At 42.7% G+C, this 24,635-nt stretch overlaps 3 protein-coding genes across 4 annotated transcripts in view; 1 reads left to right on the top strand and 2 right to left on the bottom strand.

Annotated features, from left to right (window-relative positions):
• Ipk1 (Inositol phosphate kinase 1) overlaps nucleotides 1–17,062 on the bottom strand; it is a 74,888-nt gene extending 57,826 nt beyond the window's left edge. The window contains exons 1-2 of one of the 2 annotated variants that reach the window (XM_067348602.1): nucleotides 16,917–17,062; nucleotides 15,606–15,991 (exon numbers count right to left, since the gene is read on the bottom strand). The gene's annotated coding sequence lies outside the window, so the exon portion shown is untranslated. Of the gene's footprint in view, nucleotides 1–15,605; nucleotides 16,157–16,916 lie in introns of those variants that run through there. The other variant, XM_067348601.1, reaches the window with a different exon arrangement.
• Nucleotides 17,063–17,426: 364 nt separating this feature from the next.
• Nucleotides 17,427–22,672, top strand: LOC105679109 (Spindle assembly abnormal 6). Its single transcript, XM_012378923.2, has 4 exons — nucleotides 17,427–17,839; nucleotides 17,985–18,511; nucleotides 18,638–19,386; nucleotides 19,470–22,672. The coding sequence occupies exons 1-4, from the start codon at nucleotides 17,651–17,653 to the stop codon at nucleotides 20,021–20,023; spliced, it is 2,019 nt and encodes a 672-aa protein (XP_012234346.1). The 5' UTR covers nucleotides 17,427–17,650; the 3' UTR covers nucleotides 20,024–22,672.
• Plekhm1 (Pleckstrin homology and RUN domain containing M1) lies at nucleotides 21,303–24,606 on the bottom strand. Its single transcript, XM_012378922.2, has 3 exons — nucleotides 22,687–24,606; nucleotides 21,953–22,588; nucleotides 21,303–21,876 (listed from the first exon to the last, which is right to left on the bottom strand). The coding sequence occupies exons 1-3, from the start codon at nucleotides 24,046–24,048 to the stop codon at nucleotides 21,712–21,714; spliced, it is 2,163 nt and encodes a 720-aa protein (XP_012234345.1). The 5' UTR covers nucleotides 24,049–24,606; the 3' UTR covers nucleotides 21,303–21,711.
• Nucleotides 24,607–24,635: the final 29 nt, after the last annotated feature.

Here is a 24,635-nt window from a genome sequence, read left to right as displayed (position 1 = left end):
CATTGATCGTTAATCTTAGCATTATATCATCGAGTTAACCGTTCATGCGTTTTACTTCCCGAACAAAAATATTGACAAGCTTCCGCAGTTGCGGAAAGAGTGAAAATTTAGCGAAACATCAATGTGGACATCGTCCCCCGATTTGCGAAAAGAAATTTGCATTGACATATTCCCTTTGTAGATACAAGCAAAGCGATTATCTATTCTCCGCTTCTCCCTTTCCGCAACATTCTTTTGTGAATGTCTCCTCGCACAAGGGACACAGTTGTAAAACTCTCGTTCTTCTTGCCAGCGCGGCTACGCGCGTGAATAAAAAATGAACTGTGTTTTAGCTCGGCGTACAGACATGACGCAATAATTCACAACTCACGACGGACTACGGGAAGTGTTTATGTTCCCTCGTTCGATCCTAATTTTCGAGATATTAATTTAAGGGAAAAGCAGCGTATTTCCGCTTATTCGCACCGATCTCTCTCTCTCTCTCTCTCTCTCTCTCTCTCTCTCTCTCTCTCTCTCTCTCTCTCTCTCTCTCTCTCTCTCTCTCTCTCTCTCTCTCTCTCTCTCTCTCTCTCTCTCTCTCTCTCTCTCTCTCTCTCTCTCTCTCTCTCTCTCTCTCTCTCTCTCTCTCTCTCTCTCTCTCTCTCTCTCTCTCTCTCTCTCTCTCTCTCTCTCTCTCTCTCTCTCTCTCTCTATTAAAATAAATGAAAAAAACAACGAAACCTGGAAAATTTTACCAACAGCAATTTTCTCTCGCTGAACAAACGATTTCTACATTCCTATTTGTTTGCAAACGTAGCGTCGATATTTCCGTCGTCGCGATCTCGTCACTCAAGAAAAATTGGAAAACGCGATGTGCTTTTAGCCGGGTTGTAATCTGGGTGGACTGCTGGCGCGGCTGATATCGACACGATGAAAGATTGCATTGGCGCGTTTCGTGCCTGAGACGTTCAATGGAAGTTATTGTAACATCCTAGGGGTGGAAAAAAGAGCGTGATGCCCGTAGCACGGTTATGAGTTGCAAGTTGCGAGCTTAGGGCGCGGCGCTGTGGCGTTTTCCGGCCCAGTGGCTTACAACTTTGTTAGTTAATTTAGGGCAAATCGAGCGTAATTTTGCGAAGCGACCGAGGCAAGCGCGCGGCTTTATCGAGACGGGTTGCATTTTTTATAACAAAAGGACGCAGCTGCGCTTTTAGAAATTCTTATGAATACTATATGGAGACGAACTAGCAGTTCGTCCCGAGTAACTCTCACCTAAAGACATTCACGCTTTTTAATTCATGCGCCGCGCGAAAGTTCGTTAGAACGTGCGGCCGGTTATAGTTACTTTTAAACGCATGCAATCACGGGTGGACGTATCGCATTGTATCCATTGTACACAACGGCGAACGTGTAACTCTGTGTACTTTGAGATACAAGCGATAGCCGCGTCAAAAGGAAAAAAAAAGAAAAGAAAGATCGGTCGTAACTTTTATCGCGCGCGCGCGCGCGCGCGACGTGCGATCGGCTTTTATCGTGAAGGAAAGCTTTCGGCAGGCGGTTCCCTTAGCAATATCTCGCCACGCCGTGCCATAACTGGGTTGGTGCCCACGACTATACTATTTACTCCCTTTACGTGCGCAGAGTGCATCGATGCTTAAACACGCATGCTGGCGATCGATGCGTGGAGCCCCGGAGGAAGGGTGGTGAGGTCACGCCGAGTGGTGGGGAAGGGGGTGGGGCGGGGAGGGACGCGGGGCGAAGGGACGCAAATAAAACGAGACTGCGGAGACAGCTGGTCGTTCTGCCCTCGGGACAAACAACGAACCCACATGACGCAAATGCGCACACACGCGCGGATGCACGTACGCGCGCAGAGGCACGCATACTGATGGTCCTCGGACCGATATGTGTACACGGGTCAACTTGCGCGATTTTCGCATGGAAAACCTAGGTCGAAATATCGATAACAGATATATCAGCGACGCGCCGCAAGTCTCGCGAGCATTCGGACAAGTATCGAACAAGTGTCAGTCTGTTTAACGAAAATGTACGCGCGGCGTGCTGAAACACAGACGCGCACTGTTCATCGGGTCGATTGATACAAATGGGCGGACGAAAAGTTGCCGCGTTTCACAGCGTCCGGCTCGAAAACCGCCGATAAAGGAATATATTTCTCGAAGCTGGAATTTAGCGACATTAGTGACGTGAAAAGAAAAGAAAAAAAAATTTAGCGAACAGATTCATGCGCGTCGCGTTTCCTCTCGATTGAACTAACGCTGCTCTTATCGACCGCCGTGTTATCTCGCGTCAAATGTGTTTTTGATGTTGTAAGAGAAGCGGCGAAAAATAAAAACGGCGGACATTCGGGAGAACCCGTTTCGAAGCTAATTTGTCATTCGTAGGCCATGAACAATTCGATAACGTGTAAAACCGTTAGTGTAGATGAGCCATGAACAGGATGTAACATAAGTCGCTAATCGTTTAAACATTGAAAAATAGACGGATAAGCTCATAAAAAAAGATACACCTTCAAATATAAAAGGCAGAGACCGTGGGAATCTCTTTCAAATATTTTGCGAAGCAGAAAATATTAAAAGATCGCAATTTATGAGAAATTAATAGAGATGTAAAATTGTACGTTATAGAAGTGAGTATAAAAATCATGAAGTTATTACGCACGACTTAATCTCACGTCAGTGTAATTATATAAGTTTAATGCGCGTCTATTGTCGCCACATGATAAGACATCATTTATCTTTATTAAGACTCTGCTTACTACGATAATACAACGATAACTGAGCAGCGGTTTCCCTTATTTCTCACTTCTCCTTACATTTATTACGTCCGTTCGAATTCTTAAGATTCGTCCGTCAATTTCACTTCGTATACCGCGAAGGGTTAAACGTCAAGTACTCGGCGAGGAAGCGAAGAAGCAAGCGAGCGGCTCGCCGGGCTTCGATCTAAGCAGTTCGACGGCTTCCGCTTGCGTCGCTTTAAAAGTTTAAAGCCAACGCCTTGAAAGAGGAAAATTGTCTGGTGGCGTTATATGCATATTTTCTTCTTCGCTTTTTTTTTTTGTTGCTTTAACGCTCGCGAGACGAGAAAAACACGCGAAACGAGGCCGCGTTGGCGCAGGATGAAGCGCGCTTATTAGTGGAACGAGGCCGGAGCAACGAGGCCGAAGGAACTTCTTTATCGCTCTTCCTTTAAAAACAACGCGGGCGCGCCGTTACTGAAACCGCCGCGCCGAAGTCGCTATCGCTAAAACACTTCGCGCGTCTGTTTTGTTAAATCGCGCGTCATCGGCGACGACCTCCCGCTGTACTCCCACAGAAGTTATTTGACTTTACCAAGGTTAAACGCAAAAAAAAGAACCGCGACTTTTACACGTCGAACTTCGCAGATAAAACCGACAATTCTTTACTCTCCGTGGCGTCTGTGTTTTTTTTTACTTTTTAATTCCGACCGCATTTGCGTCTCCATATCTCTTTGTCGTAGGATTTCAAGCGACACGACATAATGCGGAGTAATATGTCAAATTGAGGATGGCGAGTTCCGCACCCGCATGGAACATCATGGTCATAAATTCTTATTGATAAAGTGTCCCGGTAATGTTAGCTCGACCCTCTCGAAGAATCGTAGACTTCCTGGTACGCACATTAAAAAGGCAATAATAATAATAATAATAAGAGTCTTAATGCTCCAACGATCAATTGATAAAATAAGAGGAAAAAAAATAAATATACAGTTTTCCTTTTAAGACTTGATCAGCGTATCACGATATCTTTAACAAGATTGATCGAGAAGAATCGAGTAAGCCGCAGATTAAACGTAAGCGTCTACAAAAATATTGCGATGCGATCCGCTCGTTGATAAGCGATAAGCTTCCATGCAAAGTACAATTGCGACAAGTGTTTGACATCGAAAATCCTTGACTCTATTTGGCAGCCGCAGCTATTTAAAAAAAAAGATTCGACGCGAAGAACGCGGTTGCTAATTTTGACGATCTCGGTAAAATTAAATATCTGAACTTCTCGCGAGATTCACATGTCACGACTTCATCGCCACGGTCGTTTAATGTAGTCTGATGCACACAGCTTCATATCAGTCGCAGTGTTGCCATGTTATTGCGCTCGGTAATTCAACAGATGCTCAACTGAAGCGTCTGCCAAGGGCAGAAGCGATCTCGCGATCGTTGAACGGGCACATCGTGATTCGCTTCGCCGTATATATTTTGATGTCACGGAGTTTCCGGTCGTTTCCTTTTTGCTTTTCCAACTTCTAACGCGAACTCGGCGGGAGGGAGCCGCGAGGATGACAAATTCGAGCGATATTTAAAAGCAGACGGCGTAACAGCGCGCGCGGCGACAGCGTGGCATAAATAATCTAATGGTTTGTTTCCGCCGAGGGTCGGAGATATATATTTATTTCGAATCACGTCTCGCGCGCGGTTCGTGAAGAAGGTACGGGGGTTTCGTAACGTCGGTTCACCGTACAAAAAGTTGTCCGTGTACGTCTATCATGGTCGGGCCCTTCCTCTGATCCGCGCTTTTTCCCCCCTCCTCCGGGCTTTTTCTCGTCATTTTATCGGGCCATCGTGCAGTGCTTTCTCACGCTGTTTCGTCACGGCCGGCCGATCCCCGTTCAACATGTTCGTCAATAAATCTCGATACGTTAAAAGTTATCGCGGTGTTACAGTTGCGCGTTGCCGGACAGGTCGCGACGTTAAATCGACTCCCAATGCGCGCCGTGCGCCACTTGAACTCATTTGAATTCATCACAGCGCGCGCGATCGTGCAGAATTCATGCATCTTAAACTCGAGGTTCGTTCACGCGAACGCTCGCAGATAACGAAACGCGGAGGCGAGAAGCGCGTAATTGCCGCAGCTCGCAGTTGCAGCAATTTTTTTTTTTTCTTTTTTCGCGGCCCGAGTTAAATTAATGACGCGGATCGACGCGCCGAAAATATTCTCACGTAAATGTTGACGCAAAGTCTCTCGTTTTCCCCGACCGGTTGTGTGTTTTGGCAGCGAATTATTTTCCGTAAAAACGTTTACTCAAATAATCGCGTCGGGAGGAAAGTTGACGCTTAGCGACGCAAATACACCGACATTTGCGGGCGATCGGGCGAGTTACGACACACGTATCTTACGGGCTATATCGGAAAGCCTATATCGGTCGTAACTTCGCCTAACTACGCGTAAACTCTGAATCGAACGGCATGAATAGCGCGACGCTATTAAACTTCGGATGGTAATAGCATCTGAATGCAAGTCGTCATCGCGATATGCAATCGAATTTCGTGTCAACGTCCCCGGCGAGAACGTGCCTGGCGAAGAATCGAGACGTATGAATAGAAAGGCGAACTACAGGTTACGCCGACTGAAGAAAGAGCGGCGCGAATCCGCGAATTCTCATTAGTTTTCAACTGTTATAGTAACGGCAAATGGATTATGATGGAAGACGAATGGAATCTGCAATGAGGGAATCATCGCTCGTGCATCGCGATGATTTAACGTTTCTAATCAAATCAAACCGTCGACCGCGGAAAGTTTCGTCCATTAATTTTCTAATTTTATCGATTCATTTATCCATCGATTTGAGATCCGTGGATGTTGTGCAATTCATCTTACCGGTACCGTGGATAATCGCGGAAGCTCGACACAGCCTGCGATCGCGACCCCCGTCATTTTCACATAATGCGAAACGAAATATACAAGTCTCTACCTCGGTAATTATCTAATTTGCGTTCGACTGTAAAAACTGCACGCTGATAAATTACGCCGGCCAGCATCGACCGGCTACACGACGACGCGCACGATATCCTTTCAGGAAACGGTCAACCAATCAATAATCCGTGCGCACAGACAATAACTGCAAAGGTTATCCCTTCCCCGTTGCGCGGAGGCAATCTATCCCTTTATTACAGCGGGCAGCGATATCGCTAATCGAGCATTTTTTTAAGAACGGCTGTTTGCACATGTTAAACCGTTGTAAGCACGAAATCATATCGATCGACGGCGGTTCGTGTGGGCATGATTAGAAACTCGGCATTATCCGAATGGCACTCTATAATCGATAAATAAAACCCGCTCTTGTGCAACGCAGATACACGCGAGCGATCGACGTCGTAACGGGAATGATCTAAACATGATACTTGAGTCAAATTGCCATTCACAATAAGTGTTATTAGACTTTTATTGATTTTTTCAGATGGGGGAGGACGCGAATAATCCGGCGATTATTAAAACGTTACACGAACCTTTTGATTAGCGTTCGAGATGAAATATTACGATTCAGCCCTTCCCCCTCCATGTTTTTTTTCGCGTCGTAGACTTAATCATTGGATCACCAGAAAAATCGGAAAGGAAAGTGACGAGAGGCACTTATAGCTCGGCAGCGGAAATGAGTTTCCGTTCGTTCGCAGCTGTTGGATAAATTGATTCCCGGTTAGCCTTAAGCGGCGCATACAAAATTGTATGTGTATATATACGTAAGGGGTGGATTTCCTTCGCAAACGAGGGTTACGATCAAAGTTACGGCAATTTGTAAAAGAAAAAGAGAAAAAATCGATTTCTTCCAGTGTGATTCACGCGATGCGCTCGAGATCCGGCACTTCTCGGTACGCGTTTACGCGGTCTGCACGCGATTTTATAAGCCCGTGGTTCGCCAGCGAGTCGTTACGCGCACCGACAATAGCCAGGGGCATAACAGCGGGACGGTAGCGTTATTTCCGCGAAGAGCCGCTTCTCCGCGGCTGAAGGAAAAACGGAGCGGAGAGCGCAGGATGGGGAAGTGGTCGTGCGGTCGATCGATCGTACACACCCACGCGATTGGAATCAAACCGGTTCTCTCCCCGCCTCTGATTTCCTACGTCGCGAACGATCGTAATTAATGTTCGCAGCGATCATCGAAATGACGTGAAAAAGTCCACGCTCCCACAAGTATATTTCAGCCATCAAAACGGAGAGCGTAACACATGGTGCAAATTCATCGCTCGCCCTACAGCAGCATTGCGCTTATAGCATTCGAGGAATATCATGTTCATGGCGATTATCTCTCATGGTCGTTGCAGTTCCCCTACCGAAAGAGAGCACTGTCGGGGGGGGGGGGGGCCTTCGGATTATAAGCTCGATGAACGAGCCGCGTCGACATACGCGCGTGTTTCGTACGCATGCACTCTCGGAATCGCCGTAATCGTTACGTCTCTCCCCCCACGTATTTCGTGAGCGAAAAGTTGCTTCTTTCTTTCGAAAATTATTAGATCGATCAGAAAGTTTTCTCGGATTTTTCGACAAAAATGAGACGAAAAAAACCTTCCGAAAAAACTTTTCGATCCATTCAACACATTCGACGTCATCCGCTCGGCAATTTCGAGTCGATCGATACTTTCGAATAAACAAAGGTATCGACGGGGGGATCCCTATTTGCGGAGCCACGACGTGGGAAGGCACGGCAAGATTGCGTGAGGCAGGGGAGCGTAGGAAGGCGGGCATGGGGCTAGAAACAGAAGGGAACATGACTAGTCGTTGGACGCTCCGTTGAAGCGCGGAGTAGAGAGAGAGCCTGACCGGCGAGCCTGTGGAACCGAGAGGGTCTTTCACGATGAGAGAGCGAGCCGTAACAACCGGGGCGGCGAACGGCGCAGCGGAACGAGAGAGGGGTTTCGCGAGGGGGAGGAGCGCCCGAGGGTTGAGGCCCGTTACGCGATGTAATAATCTCGCGAAATCTCATTTCGGGAAACATCCGTGAGGTCGGAGCGGTGAAAAAAATTGCGCGAGCCCGGCGAATGCAAGGTAAAATGAGATACGGCGGAGTGAGCGAACGCGAAGGGACGCCGCGGCCCGCGCAGAACGAGAATAAATTTGCGCGGGATTCGCGACGGATACTCTTGAAGAACGAATTAGAAAGTTCCTCTCCGTGCTCTTTGCGCTGAAACATCGCCTTCGGGTCGATAGCGTTAACGCGATAAGCGTCGCGTGTGTAAAACAATTGACGCACGCGGGAGAGCGAGCTAACAAAATCACACCGCGAGATGTACGCCGGGCGGGCACGCGCTTACCTACATAGAGTTTAAATTTACCGTGCAATTCACGCGCTCGCGAGTGCGCGCAACCTGAACACTTGGTTACATACGCGCTTTTTACACTGACTCGCGTCTTCTTTACATATATGTAATATTGCGCGAGAGTACATGAAAACATACTCGAGAGATAATTTTATTTACGTCACTAGTATTTTTTTAACAAGAACGTAAGCCGGGATCTTTATTTATCATTTATTTGCTTTATTTTTTCCCTTTTGACGTCATGCCTTGCAAAATGGCCAACGTGCAGATACATCGGCGACCTTAAGCGCGACGTATAATACAATCGATTATCCGAGGAGAGAGAGAGAGAGCTTTTCATCGTAAAAGCGCTCGACGAAACTCCGGCTTTCCGGCGGCGTTTCACTCCGCAAATGTAACTGGGAGTGTCGGCTGATAGAAAATCGCAGAGTTGACACGCGCGACGATCAAAGCGCTGCCGGGGCGAGTGGAGCGCATTTGAATACGCGGGTGGCTCTTACCGGCGTTACTAGATCGTCCTGCCTGTTCCATTAAACGGAGAAATCCTCTCGTCGGTGACCAACTTTCGTCTCGGATCAAAACCGAGAGATATCCTCCGCTTGCCTCAATCTCTCCTAAACGAGAGACTGCTGCGGTCTCGCGGAGAGAATCCGCGCCGCGGTTTTGCGACTCCCGCCGCGGATCGGCCGCGTTGCCGAATTTCCGTCCTGAGGACGAAAAAATCGCGCGATCGTGTGTATGTATGTTGTTACAGAGAAGGGGAGCATACAGCGCCGGGCGAGAGAATGAGAAAGAGCGAGATGCGGGGACGGAGGGGAGCGAGAGTGGGACCGCATGAAAGCCACTGAAACGGGGTAGGGTAGAGAAGAGACGGCAGAGACAGGGGAGATTGCCAATAGCGTAAGACTGAGATAATTTTCATTAGCACTAAACAACATTGAAGGTGTTATCAATGTAACTCGATGTAACTCGGCGCTAATCTGCCGACTCGTTTCAAAGACTTGATCGAACGAACGACGCGAGTGCGCATCCATGCGATGCGGGACGACGTGATACATCCGACTCAATGTTGAAAGAAGATAAATGACGTATGTATTTATGTATTATATTAAAATTTTGATATTTTGCAAATGTTAGAAGCCAAAAACAAAAACATTGCAATTTGCAGCAGTGTTAACGGAAACTTAACAACATCTACTCGTGTAATGAGATTGATGATGGATTATTATAAGTATATAAAGTACGCATCGCAGCAATGAAATGAAATCTCATTAACCATAAATACTATTGCGCACATGTTCCTCGAATTCAGATGAGGCGACCTTCCACAGCGGCTCGACAACGAAATTCGACGTAAGCGACTTTCGCCGGCAGATGCGCGATAATAACGCAGCGGGTTGCAATTTCGCGGCCCCGAGAGTCGTCACCGTCGGTCTCCCGGTCTCATGCTTTTTTGCGGATCCTCTCACAAAGGAACCGGGCGATCTCCCGACGGTCTCCCCTCGCGATTACGCCAATGAATCGACCCAGCGAGGCAGCACGGACAGCCGGCTGCGCTGTTGCCAAGCGGAAACCACAAACCGGCGGCATTTTCTTCTTCCACGAAGACACGAACAACGCGTTTCTGCTCGCCTACCGTGTTACCTCTCGCGCACGTATAAGGCACCGTCACGGGCGGAAGGGGTGGCGAAAGGGGGTGGACTTAGAATCGAAATACAATCAAACGGAAGTCCAAGATCCGAGAGATAAAGTCGGAGATTGCTGAGGCGCGCGCAGCGAAAAGCGACAGCTGCGAGAAGCGACGAGTCAGTGAATAATTCCAAACTACGGAATTTGTAAAAACAGTTTTTGCCGTTGTTTGTCGAAAATTGTTGACAGTCATATTTGACAATGTATTAATGAACCGCGATACCTGAGATAATAGCCGATGATCCTGACAAAATAGCAGATAAAAAAATACGCTCATTCAACACTGCGTTATCGTGAAAGGCAAACAATGAGCGACAATAACGATAATTATTATCAATGATAATCATGCATCGCTTCTCTCTGCGTCTGTACTCTTAATCCAACAGAATTAATTTAACTTTTTTAATCTCGTTGCAATTTTCCTTTTTTTTTTCAATTTTGTTTAAACAAAATTTGCAACGCTGTAATTACGTGTTACTGCAATTTCGCGTAAACAAGTTGCTTTTGAACGACTATTTCGAAATATTTACTTTATTTAGCGTATGAAATGATTCTGCATTTATATTTAATTTCGCTATATTTAAGCGCGCTAAATAGAACATTAGGGGTTATTTAGATTAGTACGGAACAAAGCAGATATCGATCACGTGGCAATGCACGCGCGGTCAGATGCTGCACGTGGCGTTTGAATTGGTTAAAACAATTATGTCGCATGCTAAAATTAAACCCGCGTGTTTCGCGACCAAATAATAGACGTACAAATTTAACCGACCACGGATATAGTTAGATAAATGATTGAATGGTTGCATTAAAGGAAGGCGATTTCGTTTGACGTACCGTCGCAATAAACATCATTTTCAAACCGCGAAACCGAGATGCGTGAATCAAATTCGCACTATGCGAAAAAATGTACGTCACGTCGACGAAATATCAAAATTTTTCCCTATGTTTTTCAAGTGAGAAATGTCGTAAAGCTTCATTTAAAAATCCGAAAATATTTTGGCAAAAATATTTTCACGCGACGTTGACGCGAATGACAGTTTTCGCATAGTGCGAATCCGGCTTGATGCGAAAAGAAAAATAACGAGACACTAATGCATATAATTGAGTCGGGACTCGACGCTAACGCGTGTTTACGCATTTCCTCGTTGCTCGCGCGGGAACTAACGCACGCGGAACACGTAGAATTTTGTAGGAAGTGATTAGAATTGCAGCTACGTATAAAGCCACTGGCCAGACTTCCTTTTGCTCGCACGACGACCGTTTTCTACGAGCGAACGAGGTCATATTGCGAGGGACGCTCTACGCCAGACTTATAATGAATTATTTCCCTGATATTGAATATGCGGCAAAAATTGCGTCGCAACGTTTCCGATAGATGCCGACGGACAAAGAAATATGAAATTATACGGAGACGGCGCGCGATGGAGAAGACATAATTAAACGGGAAACACGGCGCGACTGCTATTTTGTTAATAACAGTGCGCGATCCCGTTACAATAATAAAAATGTAAGATGATATAGGTTAGTGGAAAACGGAGAACGCGGCGATTGTAATAAAAATTCGCGATACTGTAACTGCTAGTATATCGATAACAGTATCGGAGCTCCTGCTGCGCTAATAAAAATACAAGAGACGCAGAACGCGGACCGAAATGGAATAGGATCACGTAGGATACAATAGCGCGATGGCTCACAAATCTGCTTCACGAATCTCTGTCGTGTACAGCGCTCGGCGGAGTCACGTCGCATTTTTTATATCTGATAATTTGACCTGTTTCCTCACGCGTTACGAAATGCGGTGGTTTTGTGTCGAGATTTCGATCGAAGAAGAGAGTCACGAAAAAGTTTGGAAACCGTTGCGTTAGACGGCCGAGCACAATGGAGCAGCGGAAAAACACGGCGCGGCGAGATACGCGATGCGCAACCGGCGACATAAAACAAACGATAAGCAGCAACGAAGACAATGCGGAATTACGCGAAAACGGGGCGGAAGTCGAAATTATATCGGCTGCTTTTTCCCACTTATCTGTTCGACGTACAAAAGCCACGCACGCTATCCCATATTCCCGTAGGTGGACGTTCGGCATTGGACGGAGATGTAAGCGATATAAAAACGGCATATGTTAACCCACGATAATAACGCAGAAACATACCGTCATACATCCGGATGTGTTCCCGAGTTCGTTTCCTTTATTTACATAAATTTGCAATCACGTCAATTAAATCGTCTACGTTCGTTGCGACTTGAAAGCGCGATGGAATAGCGCAAATATAAGCTCTCTCTCTCTCTCTCTCCTTCTTTCTCTCTCTCTTTCTTTCTTTTTCTCTTTTTCTCCGTCCTGCGAACAATATTGCAGGAAGTTTCGTAAAAATAAAATCTGCCGGAGACAATGGAGACGTGACATTTCCCGCAGGTGTGCGTCGCGCCGCTAACGCACGCGTAATTAACGTCGGTGTGATTTTCATTGAGTTGGATCATCGATGATTACGTTTTTTTTCTGCGCTAAACCGGCATATCTCGAGATAAAAATAAAGTCTAATGGTTTTCCGAGCGACGATGATCAGGTAATGAAAAAATTGAAGTGTGAATTAGAAAAACATAATAAAAGCTAAACTGTGCGAAAATTCATTAAATACTTGAAGCGTGTTGCATCCTTACCGCGACGCAAAAATAACAGCTCCGAGATATTTCGCTATCGTCGCACGTCCGCTACAGAGTGTAATCAAGTTTCTGGCAATTCTAAGAAAAGGAGGTGGAAGCACGATTATAACATTGCCTTTATCTCACGTGTAGTGGTCTGGAATTTCCTCTGATGATTAGATCACTTACAAAATTACACGCCGCGAAAAGACTGATGATAAAACATTGAAAAAAAAATAAATGAACACATGAAATAGGAACGCTATCGTCGCAGTTCTGGCGAGCATAGGTGGATCGTAAAATCGCTTGCGCAGCTCAAGATTACGATTACAGTTACGTGAGCTGGATTTACGTTTCGCAGCTTGAATTTTCACGAATCGCATCTCAGCTTTCTCGCGCAGATATTTTGATACGCTCTTAAAACGCTCGACAGCAAAGTTTAACGTTCAAGGTAATTTTTAAAGAGCGAAATATCAAATTCTGTCTAATCGGTTGAGCTTAGAAAAAAAATTCTTATTAGACAAATAAATCTAGATTATCACAGCGAAATGAATTGATGGCTCATCTGATCGCTTAATTTTTTCCTATAAGTCCACGCACGCCAAAGTTATTTCTTTCTGACGCTAAAACGACGCAGGTATCTCGAGAACGACGCAACGCTTCGGCGAATAGTTTGGACAAATTCATGATAAAAAAAAAAATAATGACGATGGAGGCTGATTCCTCCCGCCGATGACCTCGAAGCCAATCGGAAATTTTATAATGCCTCGGTCTCTCGTATTCGTGAGAACGAAAGAAAAAGAAGGGAAGAGAGAGAAATATACACGCAAGCGCGTTGTTGCCGCATCTCTCACCAAGCTGTGGACCGTCCAAATACGCTCCTCCAGTACCACCCCCCCGGTCCCCTCACCCATCGTCGCTCGCGAACTTAAGGCGAAGCTAGCGATATGGGCATATCTCTTTAAAGCGCTAGCCGGCGACGCAGCAGTGGTGCTCACGATCGATAGCACGCGAGTTGCGTCGAACGTCTCTACTCGCGTAAATAACAACAATTTACGTCTGCGTGCGGACACTGTGAACTATTGATGCGTAATCTACGTAGACAATGCATAATCCATTCAAACATCGCGCATAATGGCTGTACTTTCTTCTAGGAAATAGAGACTCTATTCGGAGAAATTACACTTGACTTCGCGGAGTTTCTAATCTGAAAAAATAGCTACGCGCGCAGATCAATCCGAGCGTCTTACATAACCGGGGAAATAACGTTCGATATTCGCCGGCGTTGAATCGATTATCGGGATGGAAGTAACACAGACGACGTTACGTGGAAAAGAAGCATAAGAAGAAATTCCGTCTCAGCCGGCTACGTACACTTCGCGACTCTGATCAGGTGTGTAGGATAAAAACCTGTTGGCTCGCCTTCTCCTCCATCCCTTTGTGAGCGAGACAGGTGGTTATAGGGCCCGGCAGCTTTCGACTCCCCGACGGGGACGAAGAAAGGACGAGAGAGGACGCGCGCGGACGAACGCGGGGGAAGATCGCGGTGGAAAATCTCGTGCCGGTCCAATCTCGTCGGGGATCCAATTTTTCCGGTCCGAATGCTCCTCGTAAATTCTCAACGGGTGGGGACGGCTTTACGAGCGAGGGGAAAACGCGAACGTACGGGCTCACAAACAAAGACTTGGCGAGTAACGGAGCGCATTCGAGATGCGCGGATTTGCGAAACGTGGAATAAGCGGCCTCATTATCGCGAGCGGGCATGGATGAGTCATGAATTCATAACCGAGTCCTGAGCTCCACTTTTGCGACTAGACTTCGTTACTTTCCACCCGCGAGTGTCCGTGACGGTCCACTCCGAATTATCATCGCAATGGCGAAAGAGGAACAAGGGATTTTGACTGGCAAACAAGATTTCCCATCTCTCTTCGGGAAAATCTCTATTGATTATTTCAGATGGGACCGAAAAGAGAAATCAATCCTAAACTGCTTACTTTTGATGGTTTATCGCAATTTGTGCGAAAATAAATTGTGTTCAACAAAAGTTCATAAAATCGAAAATTAAATTTCTTTAAAAATATTATGGATATACGTTTTTTAAGAAGAATCTTATTTTCTTTTAAGAAGAAAGAACGAAAAATTCTATTGCTTCTTTCAGATAATTTTTTATAACCGCGACGCGGATACATTTATCGATCGATTGCAAAAATTTCGCAGTTCGTCTTATAATGAGATCAGAGAAGCGAGAACGATTACGTCTATTTTCGCATAATACGCGCGTTTTCCTACGGAGTCACAAAAATATTGCGCCAGATACAGACATGCGCAGGCGAGCATTCGCGTGGCGTAAGATCCGAAGTGCATTGACCCCTTGGCCGCCATGCGAAAGGTGACTGTGTAGGAAAGTGATAGTTACGAATACGTGTGTTTGATTGTAATATGCTCGTCGCTTTATTACTTCCCCTTAAAAACCGCGATATTGACTTCCGCCTAATCAATATTAGCGCGTTCAATTAACAGCTGTTTCTTATGGAACGCTTCGTATGAAGCAATATATTTACGACACTTTTTGCTTTCAGTAATACTGATAATGATGCAAATATATATGTGTATAAATATGCAAGAAGATATATTCTCTTTTACTGATTTCATTTCTCGCAAGCACTTTGCGTAATTCAATTAATGTCATCAGATATGTAATTTTATTTTTTCACGATAAACAAAAAATGTAATACAAATTAATTATACTGATTTAAACAAATAAAGTTGTTGATCTGAATAAAAATAACTCTTACAATTCGAGATACACGTATATAAGCATAATATTCATCGGTATTTAATTAAATCTTATTGCAAATACAATATTAATTCGAGCGGAAAATAAAAACATTTCACATAAATATTTCATTCGATTAATAAAAAAAATAGCGATTACGTAATTGCATGCATCGCGCGCAATACCGACGGTAGCGACCGAGCTAAAAAGAAAACAAAATCATCTTGTGGTTTTAAAAGTTGCCATCAGAGCGCAGCATGCTCCATGCACTTGAATGCAAAATGGAGGCTCGAAAAGGCGCTGCGAGCACCACCGGTCGACGTGTTCGAGAACACGCGCGGCTTTATTCAGAAATGATAAATTTCTACTTTTTTTAGCGTCGATCGGTTGCGAGGTTAGAAATATTGCGCTACGAATCCGAGCAATCAGACAGATAGAAAGATACTCACATGCTGTCCGCCACGATGCTCCAATGATGACGCGTTCGAATCACAACCGCTGTATCCAACCGTCATCAGGGCGCGAGAGCAGACTCCGTCGTTTCACTAGGAACACGATGCTCGTCTGTCGCCTCGACAAGTAGCGTACACACTCACTCACTTTCACAGCACTCCGACGTTCCGACGCGGTCGTCGGTTCACGTCAAGGATTTCGGTTGTTTCCCCGTCGCCAAGACGCGCGCGTAAGCGAGCTTGTCAACCGCGGGGACAGCCGCATGGCATGGCGACGGCGGGCGCAACTCAGACTTGGAGTACGGCGCTTTAAACAGTACGTCATCGTTCGGCTCGCACTCCTATTGGCTGCTATAACGATAACCCGCCAATTCAGCAGAATTCTGCGAAATCGCGCGGGAAAGCAAAGAACTGTTACTACGTGCGCCAAAAAGCGCTTGCGAGCGAATGCCGTTCTTGAACCGGTCAATGGTTAACCCGCGGAGCTGATTATTTCTTTAAACCCGATTCAATAAAAATTATTATCACAGCGTTAACTATTTCTGTCGCATTTATATAACTTTTGATCCCAAAACAATATTTAAATTTTGTATTTGTTATATCGAATTTATTTAAAATAAAAATTAATTATTTAAATTGACATTTTGCTTTGTTAGCCAGCTAATCCAATGAAATCTCGCAAGGAATATAAAAAGACAAAGCTACTATGTACGTCAAATTTTATCCTGCTGATTATTAATTATTTTTTTCCTAATTATTAATCTATAAAATCGATGATTGACTTTAATGACAACGGAATAAAAATAGGATTATAATATTAATTATTTTTTCCTCAAAACATCATATATGTAATTTTTAAATCCAATATCCAAATTTTTTGCTCATTAAACTGTACCTTATATTTTGTTCATTAAACTTTATATTATGTTCGTTAAACTGTACTTTATATTTTGCTCCGTAATTCTATCAATTCGATAATTTCGTAAATATGAAAAGAGCCTTTCGTTACTGTGCGGGTTAGAAAGCAGATTGTTATTCGATTGATTAATAATCTGTATCAATCATTTCTCATTACTGGATGAATCGAGAATTGCTATAACATAAACTGTTTTTACGTGAAAATATCACATATATAGCTCTTGTACACTTAATAAAATCTAAATTTTATAATCGTAATACTCGGGTCAGTCAAGGTAACAAAATGGCGTTCAAATCTTGTACAATATATTTTATGCATTTCGGCCGTTATATGTGATATATGTGTTATATGTGATTTTAAGAAGAAAAAAAGTAAACATATATCAATACCTACGAAATATGCTCTCCATTCTCTATTTGTAGGCTCTAAAGTCTTCATTGTTGCGCTTGCGATCGCGTTCAAAGAAGATATTACCTATGGCAATCGAAAAGCGTCTCGTTTGCTAGATATCTCCGAAAAAGAACTAATTTGTACTGACGTTCGTTGTGCGTCGCTTTTCGTCATTGTTGCCAACAGCAAATCCACATAAAACTATTTCCAGCCAATCAAAAAAATCACAAAAATATCTAGAATTATCTACCTTTAGTAACTTATCTATGGCAAAATAGAGACCCTAGATCTTAGATGGAATATACAGCGCTATGATGTGCTGTAACGCTGCATGTTTTGTACTTTAATTATATATTTGAAAATTATTTAATTCTTAAAAAATTAAATTTATCCGCAATGACTTTTCTTATTTTATAAAAGTCAGTGGTTTTTAAAATTTTTTTCCCCTAATTTATATTTTATCTTTAAATATGGCGCCAATGTGAACATAGTTGGTCTTGACCAATCAGTAAAAAGTCGAAAAATGTCCGGACTCTTCCTCGAGAGCCTCTTTGCCTCTCCACACCTCTCTAATGCGATGTAAGCAGAGCTGCGGCTTGTGTTATCGTACGTCGCGTACGCCGTCGCGTACGTTCGAGTGCGTTTCGGCCGGATCTATTGTAACATCGACAAATGAGACGCAGTGAGCGGCGCGAGATCAATAACAAGTGCTTGCCGAGAGCGCAATTGAACGATGAATTATCTAAACAGTATAGCAAGCGGCATGACGACCGCTGATTCGGGTTTGCAACTCAACAATATCGAGGTTCTCTATACGAAGGTGCAAAGGATTTATATCAAACCGCAACAGAAGGAGGAACGCCAGCGGGATCTCAGAGTCAACGTCGAGATTCACGCTGGCATCAGTCCAGTTTGTCGAAAGGTAATTTCTGAGCAGTCTGCCTTTACGAATTTTACAATTTTGACGTATGGAATTGATAATTATTTTTATTTTATTATCAACAATCTACATTGTGCTTGATTGATGCAGCTTACAAAATATGTTGAATCTTGGTTTCTCATTTTAGAGTCTATGTGTTTTGCTAGCCGATGATGATGATTCTTGTTTTCTCTACTCTTTATTTATCACCGAAGATGACTTCAAAGTGCTGAAAGCGCAACAGGGACTTCTGGTTGATTTTGATAATTTTGCCACTCAATTAATATGCTTATTGGAGCAGTGTCACATTCCGGGCACAAGCCTGTCGAAGACTCCTCCAAAATTTCTTTTGCTGTTGGCAGAAGAGTCTGGAGATTGGAATTTCAAACTTGTGGAGACAAATAATTTCAAACATCTCTGTCATTTAAGTTTAAATATATCACCTGCAAGTGATTCTGATCTGAAAACACATATGGCAATGAAAATTAAACAGCTGAAAGAAAATATTTTACAACACAGCAGAGATGCAGTTAGTTTGGAAACTAGATTAAATGATTTAACAAGTAAACTAGAAGTAAAAACGAAGGAATTAGAACAATTGGAACATAAGTATTTAACTGAGAAGAGTCAGATACAAATTAATTCATCTCAACAAATAAGTTTGGAAAAAGACAGGTATTTATACAAAATGTATTACAATTACATAATTATTCTAGTAGCGATAGCTTTTTAGTATTTTTGATAATAAATTAAACATGTTTTGTATTTATTTTAATTAATATATATATATTTTTTTTTTAGATTGGCTCAAGCAAGATTAGAGTGGCAACGGCAGAGCGAGAAGGAGAAAACAGAAATTGAGCAGAGGCATGCTGAAACTATAAAACAATTGCACACAGAACTTGCTGAATTACGAACACAAAACATGACATATAAGGATAAACAATCTTTTTTAGAGGCTACCAATACGGAACAAATAAAACAACTACAGAGTCTTGAGAAAGAGCTTAATATCACTGAACGAGATTTGGCTCTACTCAAAAAGCAGAATTCTAAATTAGATGTAGATTACCATGACAAAGATAAAGCTGTCAACAACTTACGTACAAAAGTAGCTGTACTCGAACAAGAATTAAAAGACAAAACAGTGATTATTAACAAGCATATGGAAATGCTAAAAACAGGTAAAGAACAGAAGCAGCATTTAGAGGATCTTTTAGCTGAAAGAGATAGTCAGTTGCAGCGCAAGCAAAATTCCTTGAGAAGTTTAAGTGACGAGTTGGTGAAAGCCAATGAAATTTTAACCAATTTGCAAAAGGAACTTACAACGACCAAAACAAAATTAAAATTAAGGACGAGTATAGCACTGGAGCAAGAGAAATTGTTGGATACTAAACAGAAAGAGGTTGGTCAATTGGAAACCAAAATGGAAGGTCTTATCAGAGATGCGAGAGATGCGAAGAATGAAGTAGACAATTTAAAGGAACAGATTAAAACATTGCAACATCAGCTGGAGGAAAAAGAAAAAGTTATAAAGAACAATGATAACGGTAAGCTCATCACATTACGTTTTCTAGGTTAACAAGAATTTCATGAATGAAAAAATTAATACGATGGAATTTTTCTGTTGCAGTGATTAGTTGGCTGAATCGGAGGTTGGCGGATAATCAGTCTCCTTTACAAAGTGCTACTACTCCAGCTCCCATTACGATTCCGTCCTCTGTTCCGCTAACGTTACCGAGAACAAACAAGTTGTTTCCCAACCGATATGAAACACGCACACCTGCACCCAGTACGACACAACCTAGTACGTTATCGGGATTACCGATGAAAAACCCGATTGTGCAGAATCCGAACATTAATCAGACCACTCGTACGACAGCACGATCGATGGGTGTTGGTGTAACGGACAATTCGGTGGGACTGAATACCTTCAGTAAAAGCGGCCTAATCTCGAGCACCAGCACGCCTATGGAGCGCTTTAACGTGTTGAATAAGATGTCGGGAAATCCGCCGGCCTCCACGTCGGCGCCGGCTATAATTGAGAATAACGGCGGTCCAACAGTGATCTCGAACGGTATAAAAGCGAAAACCGCGAGTGTCGGCTTGCAGGGCGGATTAAGGAGAGCAGGTTTGTCTGATAAGCCTATATTACCATCGGCATATTTTCCTAAGACCCTGCATTGATCAAATGCTTGGACGGTATTATCAATGTAAAAACTGATGAGTTAAACTCATATCTCAGAGTACTTTAAGAATCAAAAGGTAGGAACGACAAAACTGCAATATTGCCATTAACAATGACAATATTTCAATTTGTCGTCTTGGCAGATAGTACAAATATTAGTAGAAATGATAAGTATTATTTACAAGACATTTTGACAAAGTAAAAGATCTGGAAAATTCTTAATCCTACATTGGCACTTTTTTATATACAAAAATGATCTTATCGGAGTAGAGTCAATTTAATTTTGGTGTGTCAATGTAAGATTAATAATAATATATAGTCCGTATGTATATATAGCGATACTAACATATTCCGATCTCGTTTATTACAACATAAAATGCATATATATTGCTACTAGTGAATTTATGATCAACTTTTTTATTAACTTTACAATTTGTTTTGGCTATAATATTTTAAATATGCTTTTAATATATAAATTGCTTGATAAAGGCTAATTAAAGCTTAATTGAGATTTATATCGAAATATATACATTAATGTGTGCTTATATAATTGAAGAGTTGCAATTTATAATATTAATTAATTAAAATAACTTTTGTTTTTCATGATTCTAAATCCAAATTTATTTTTAATTACTTAAATTTATGTCAAATTTTACCACAAGGTAATTTTTATCACCGATAAATTTGAAACGAGCGGGCTTATTTTAAGATTAACATAGCACAATTTCTGAATTTGTCACAATCACGATCTAACTGTCACGCAATGATTACTGATAATTAATTTTTAGATTATTATATAAGATTCGTAATTACTTTTATATATAAAGCATACTACTTACATTCTGATAGGTACCTGGAAAGTAATTTTAGGATTTTATGATAATTGTATATTTTTATATATAAATGAAAATTGCAAAAAGAAAGAATATATATGTAGAGCTCTCTAATTTTACAACTTACAATCGTATGAAAGATCAAGCAAGGCCATTACACGATTAATATGAATAAAAGAATGTGCCTTATATTGCAAACTAGATTAGAAAATTTCATATAGCTATATATACATGACTTATTGCAATTCTTTCTTAGAAACTATATTCGAGGAAAATTATTCGTTAATTGCAATATCGTACAAATGTAAAATTCTTATGCAAAAATTTTTTTTAACTAATATACCACAAGGTACAATCAAGTAAATTCAATTTTATCAAGCATGTCAATTTATTAAATTACATAAATACGGAGCAACAGTATTAAATATAATAAATAGCGGTAAGATGGTAAATAAATGATTTCATATATTTTACTACTTTTGTACATAACATTATATAATAAACGTCTATATTATATAAGAATTAATGCGTGATTCGCCGATGTATGGAAGGCTGCCAGTCTCATAATGTACAAGTATCTTTTTTTTAATCAGAATATCAATTTATAATATCGGAGGACTGACAGAAAATATAGAGAGACGTTACATTTCCATACATTTTTACACAACGCAGCACGATAGTTAATATTTATATAAAAATTAAGCTCGTTGAGACTCGTAAATTTAAGAACAATGATTACGTATCATCGCAGGTATCGAAGTTAATTTCCCGGAATGCAAATTACAGAAGCAATACTTCTTAAACGTGAAAAAACGATAAAACATTTGTCAGTATTAATAAACCAATGATGTGCATTAATTCGTATCAATGGGCGACGACGAGACACTATTGTTTGGTAGATCTGTACATCCCATATTTAGAAGAGGCATATCCGTCCGTTTACGTCTACGTTCACACTTTGGGCACGGTTTGCTGGCATTTAAACAATCCGCGTGAAATACGGCGTTACACGCCCCACACTGCAAACAGATACATCACAGAATTGTAAATCGTATTAAATGAGAGAGAGCTTCGGATGATCAAAGAGAAACTTACCCGAAATGTAGATTCCATATCAAAAGGATAAATAACCTTTGGATTATTGCACACTTCGCATATGAAACCTTTTTGACTGCAGAGCCAACAATTGATCACGTGATTTCTCGCGAATTCAACAACTTTCTGGAGCTGCTGCGCGAGAATCCCGTTGGGTATATCGTGAAGATCGGAAACCGAATATTGATGAACGTGTTCATACAAATAATCCCTTGGTGTGACCTTTTTCTGCAGTGATTCGATGATCGGCTCGCGGCACGTGAACAAGTACGCTCTCAGCAGATTCAGCTGAATCCGTAATGACTGCAACTGAGCCATAGTATCTACTGCCATGTAGATCCTCGGATTCAGAATTTTCAAATCCAGCAAGAGCGGCTTTTCTCTCAGATAAGAAGCAGCTTTTCGCGAAATTGAATATTGTTTCAAGTCCCAATTGTGAATCATACGTGACGGTATGAGATACTGCCCTTCCTCCATACATTTTGAACAATAATAATCGCCCGAGAACGAGCACACATGTGCTTGGGAAAAAGTCATGCCGATTGCGTGACCGCAATCGAAGCAGCTGTAATTTTGCACGTCCAAGCCCTTTTCCCTTGGGATATTACCTAATTGCTCGTCGAAATTTGTCGTAACCTGGAAAACAGTGCAAGAATTATATTTGAATTGCTGTAATTAAATGAAATTTTAATAGTAAAATTGTATTTGAATATTTATAAATATTTTGTTCATACCTTTGGCTCAGATTGAGCCTTAGATCCTTCCTCAACAGTCTCTCTCGTTGGATATTTCTTTAGAAATTCTTGCAGATCCGGCACTGAGCTATTTCCAGCAGTTTGGTAACTTAGAATCAGTGCGTCGTACGTAGCACCATCTCCGGGTGTACGAGCATCCGCTCCAGATCCATGAGATATCACAGATGAAGTTAGAGAAGACTGGCAATCCTCAAACGACGTTGACCATCCTAATTTTCCTATCAATGAATTCCCCACTGCCGCAGTAGTGTCATTAACAGCTTCGCTGTCTCTCACAGTATTTTGTAATGGATCTTCCATGTGAGTAGTATTATCTGTATCTTTCTTTTCTACATTGCCATTTGACATTTGTTGTACCTTCCTGACCTTTTCTTTGTCTTCCCCCTTATTCTTTTTTACGATATCTACAGGATTATTGTGTAACTGCTGAGTAATATTGTTTTCCTGCGTACTGGCACTTGGTCTGGCTTCTACGGAATCGTTGTGCAATTGCTGGATAGCATTATCGGATCTTTCTTTAGCCAGAATGATTTTCAACGCCTCATCCTCTGTGATAGAGACATTGTTAAACATAGACTGCGAGGAAGTGAATGATCCTATCCCAATAGAACTACCAATAGAACTTGCAGTTTCTATCTCTTCATCAAAATTGTCACTATAAGTTAAATCGCTGGTTATCGTCTTTGCTATGTCTACCGCACTAAACACGGGACAAGACTTCATCGGCGGTGACCAGATGCCGGCCAAAAGCAGAGGAGTGGTGGACCAGAAGTTCAAGAGACTACTGTTGCAAGCCAGCTCGAAACGCACGTAATCTAAATTTTCTACTAATCTCTGTGCAACTTCAACGAGATCTGCGTCCCGGATGTAGGCTGAACGATTGTAGTATGGTTTCAGGGCCGAGTTATCCCGCCTTATAGAGCAGAAGTAGCTAGCTAGCAGACCCTCGTTCAACGCCAGTCGTATCCAAGCTCGACAGTATCCGACTTCTGTACTGACTTGACTCAGAGTTTGTATTTGATCTATCATCTGACGATGAGAAAACACAAGCAGCGGACCCCAGAAACTTGGTTGCGGCATAGCGTCGAAGTCGGGACCGCTGAGGGCTTCCGTCACACGATTCAACAGACTGTCCTTCAAACCATGGAGGAAGATTGCCTCCAGCACGGAGCACAAAGACATAGTCTCGTCGCAATTGCCCACGACGCAATCTTCGGCGACCCCCGGCGCGCTCTGCATCTCCATGACACTTGTATTGAGATGTTTCTGCAGGGAATCCCTGATTAGTAAGTGCCGCTTGTTGCCTGCTATAGAGTTGACCGTTTTCAGCAAAGAGTTCATCTTGCACGCTACTAACACTGTACGTTACAACGAAAATACGTCTTCTGCAGCGGCTTCGTCGCTTCTGGCGCATCTTCGCGGTCGCGTCAAGAAAGGGGGATAAGAGGACTGCCCGAAGTTCGACCGAGCTTCCTCGTGGCCTTCCTCGCGTCCTTGTAGTCTACACTGTTCTGAAATATCACATGTATCACGATACGAGCCACACGGCTGTCACGATACTGACAAAGAAACAAGGAAGTGCCCGCCTGATGAACTCATCATATAAGCGGCGATAAGCGCCGAGCGCGTGCCAGATGTATTCACACACGCCAGCGTTATCGCTCACGCGTCCGTGAAGTAGGTTAGGTGCCAAAGAAACAAAACATTCGTGGCATAGTCCGAGCTTCAGTCGCACTCGATTAATTTTCTATCAGTGCGTACAAATTAATCATCGATATAATCTTGCAAATCTCTCGGCCGTTCTCGATGCGCGACAGAATTTTGCAACGTCATCGAGTGCGCAATTAAACGCGCTAAATTGCTCTGAAACTACTTCATCGCTGTCGACCAGCTGTTCACGAACTACGCACCGACCGATCGCGCAGCAG

Source organism: Linepithema humile, chromosome 2 (genome assembly GCF_040581485.1).
Source record: "Linepithema humile isolate Giens D197 chromosome 2, Lhum_UNIL_v1.0, whole genome shotgun sequence".
Classification (NCBI taxonomy): Eukaryota; Metazoa; Arthropoda; class Insecta; order Hymenoptera; family Formicidae; genus Linepithema; species Linepithema humile.
Note: the sequence above shows the minus strand (reverse complement) of the source record. Positions and strands in the feature narration are given on the sequence as shown.

Bases quoted from the DNA above. Each gene is read 5' to 3' on its own strand.
- LOC105679109 (XM_012378923.2), top strand. From the start codon at position 17,651: ATGAATTATCTAAACAGTATAGCAAGCGGCATGACGACCGCTGATTCG. The intron at 17,840-17,984 runs GTAATTTCTGAG...TTCTCATTTTAG, and splicing joins TCAGTCCAGTTTGTCGAAAG to AGTCTATGTGTTTTGCTAGC. The intron at 19,387-19,469 runs GTAAGCTCATCA...TTTCTGTTGCAG, and splicing joins TATAAAGAACAATGATAACG to TGATTAGTTGGCTGAATCGG.
- Plekhm1 (XM_012378922.2), bottom strand. From the start codon at position 24,048: ATGAACTCTTTGCTGAAAACGGTCAACTCTATAGCAGGCAACAAGCGG. The intron at 22,589-22,686 runs GTATGAACAAAA...ACTGTTTTCCAG, and splicing joins AGGCTCAATCTGAGCCAAAG to GTTACGACAAATTTCGACGA. The intron at 21,877-21,952 runs GTAAGTTTCTCT...ATCTGTTTGCAG, and splicing joins ATATGGAATCTACATTTCGG to TGTGGGGCGTGTAACGCCGT.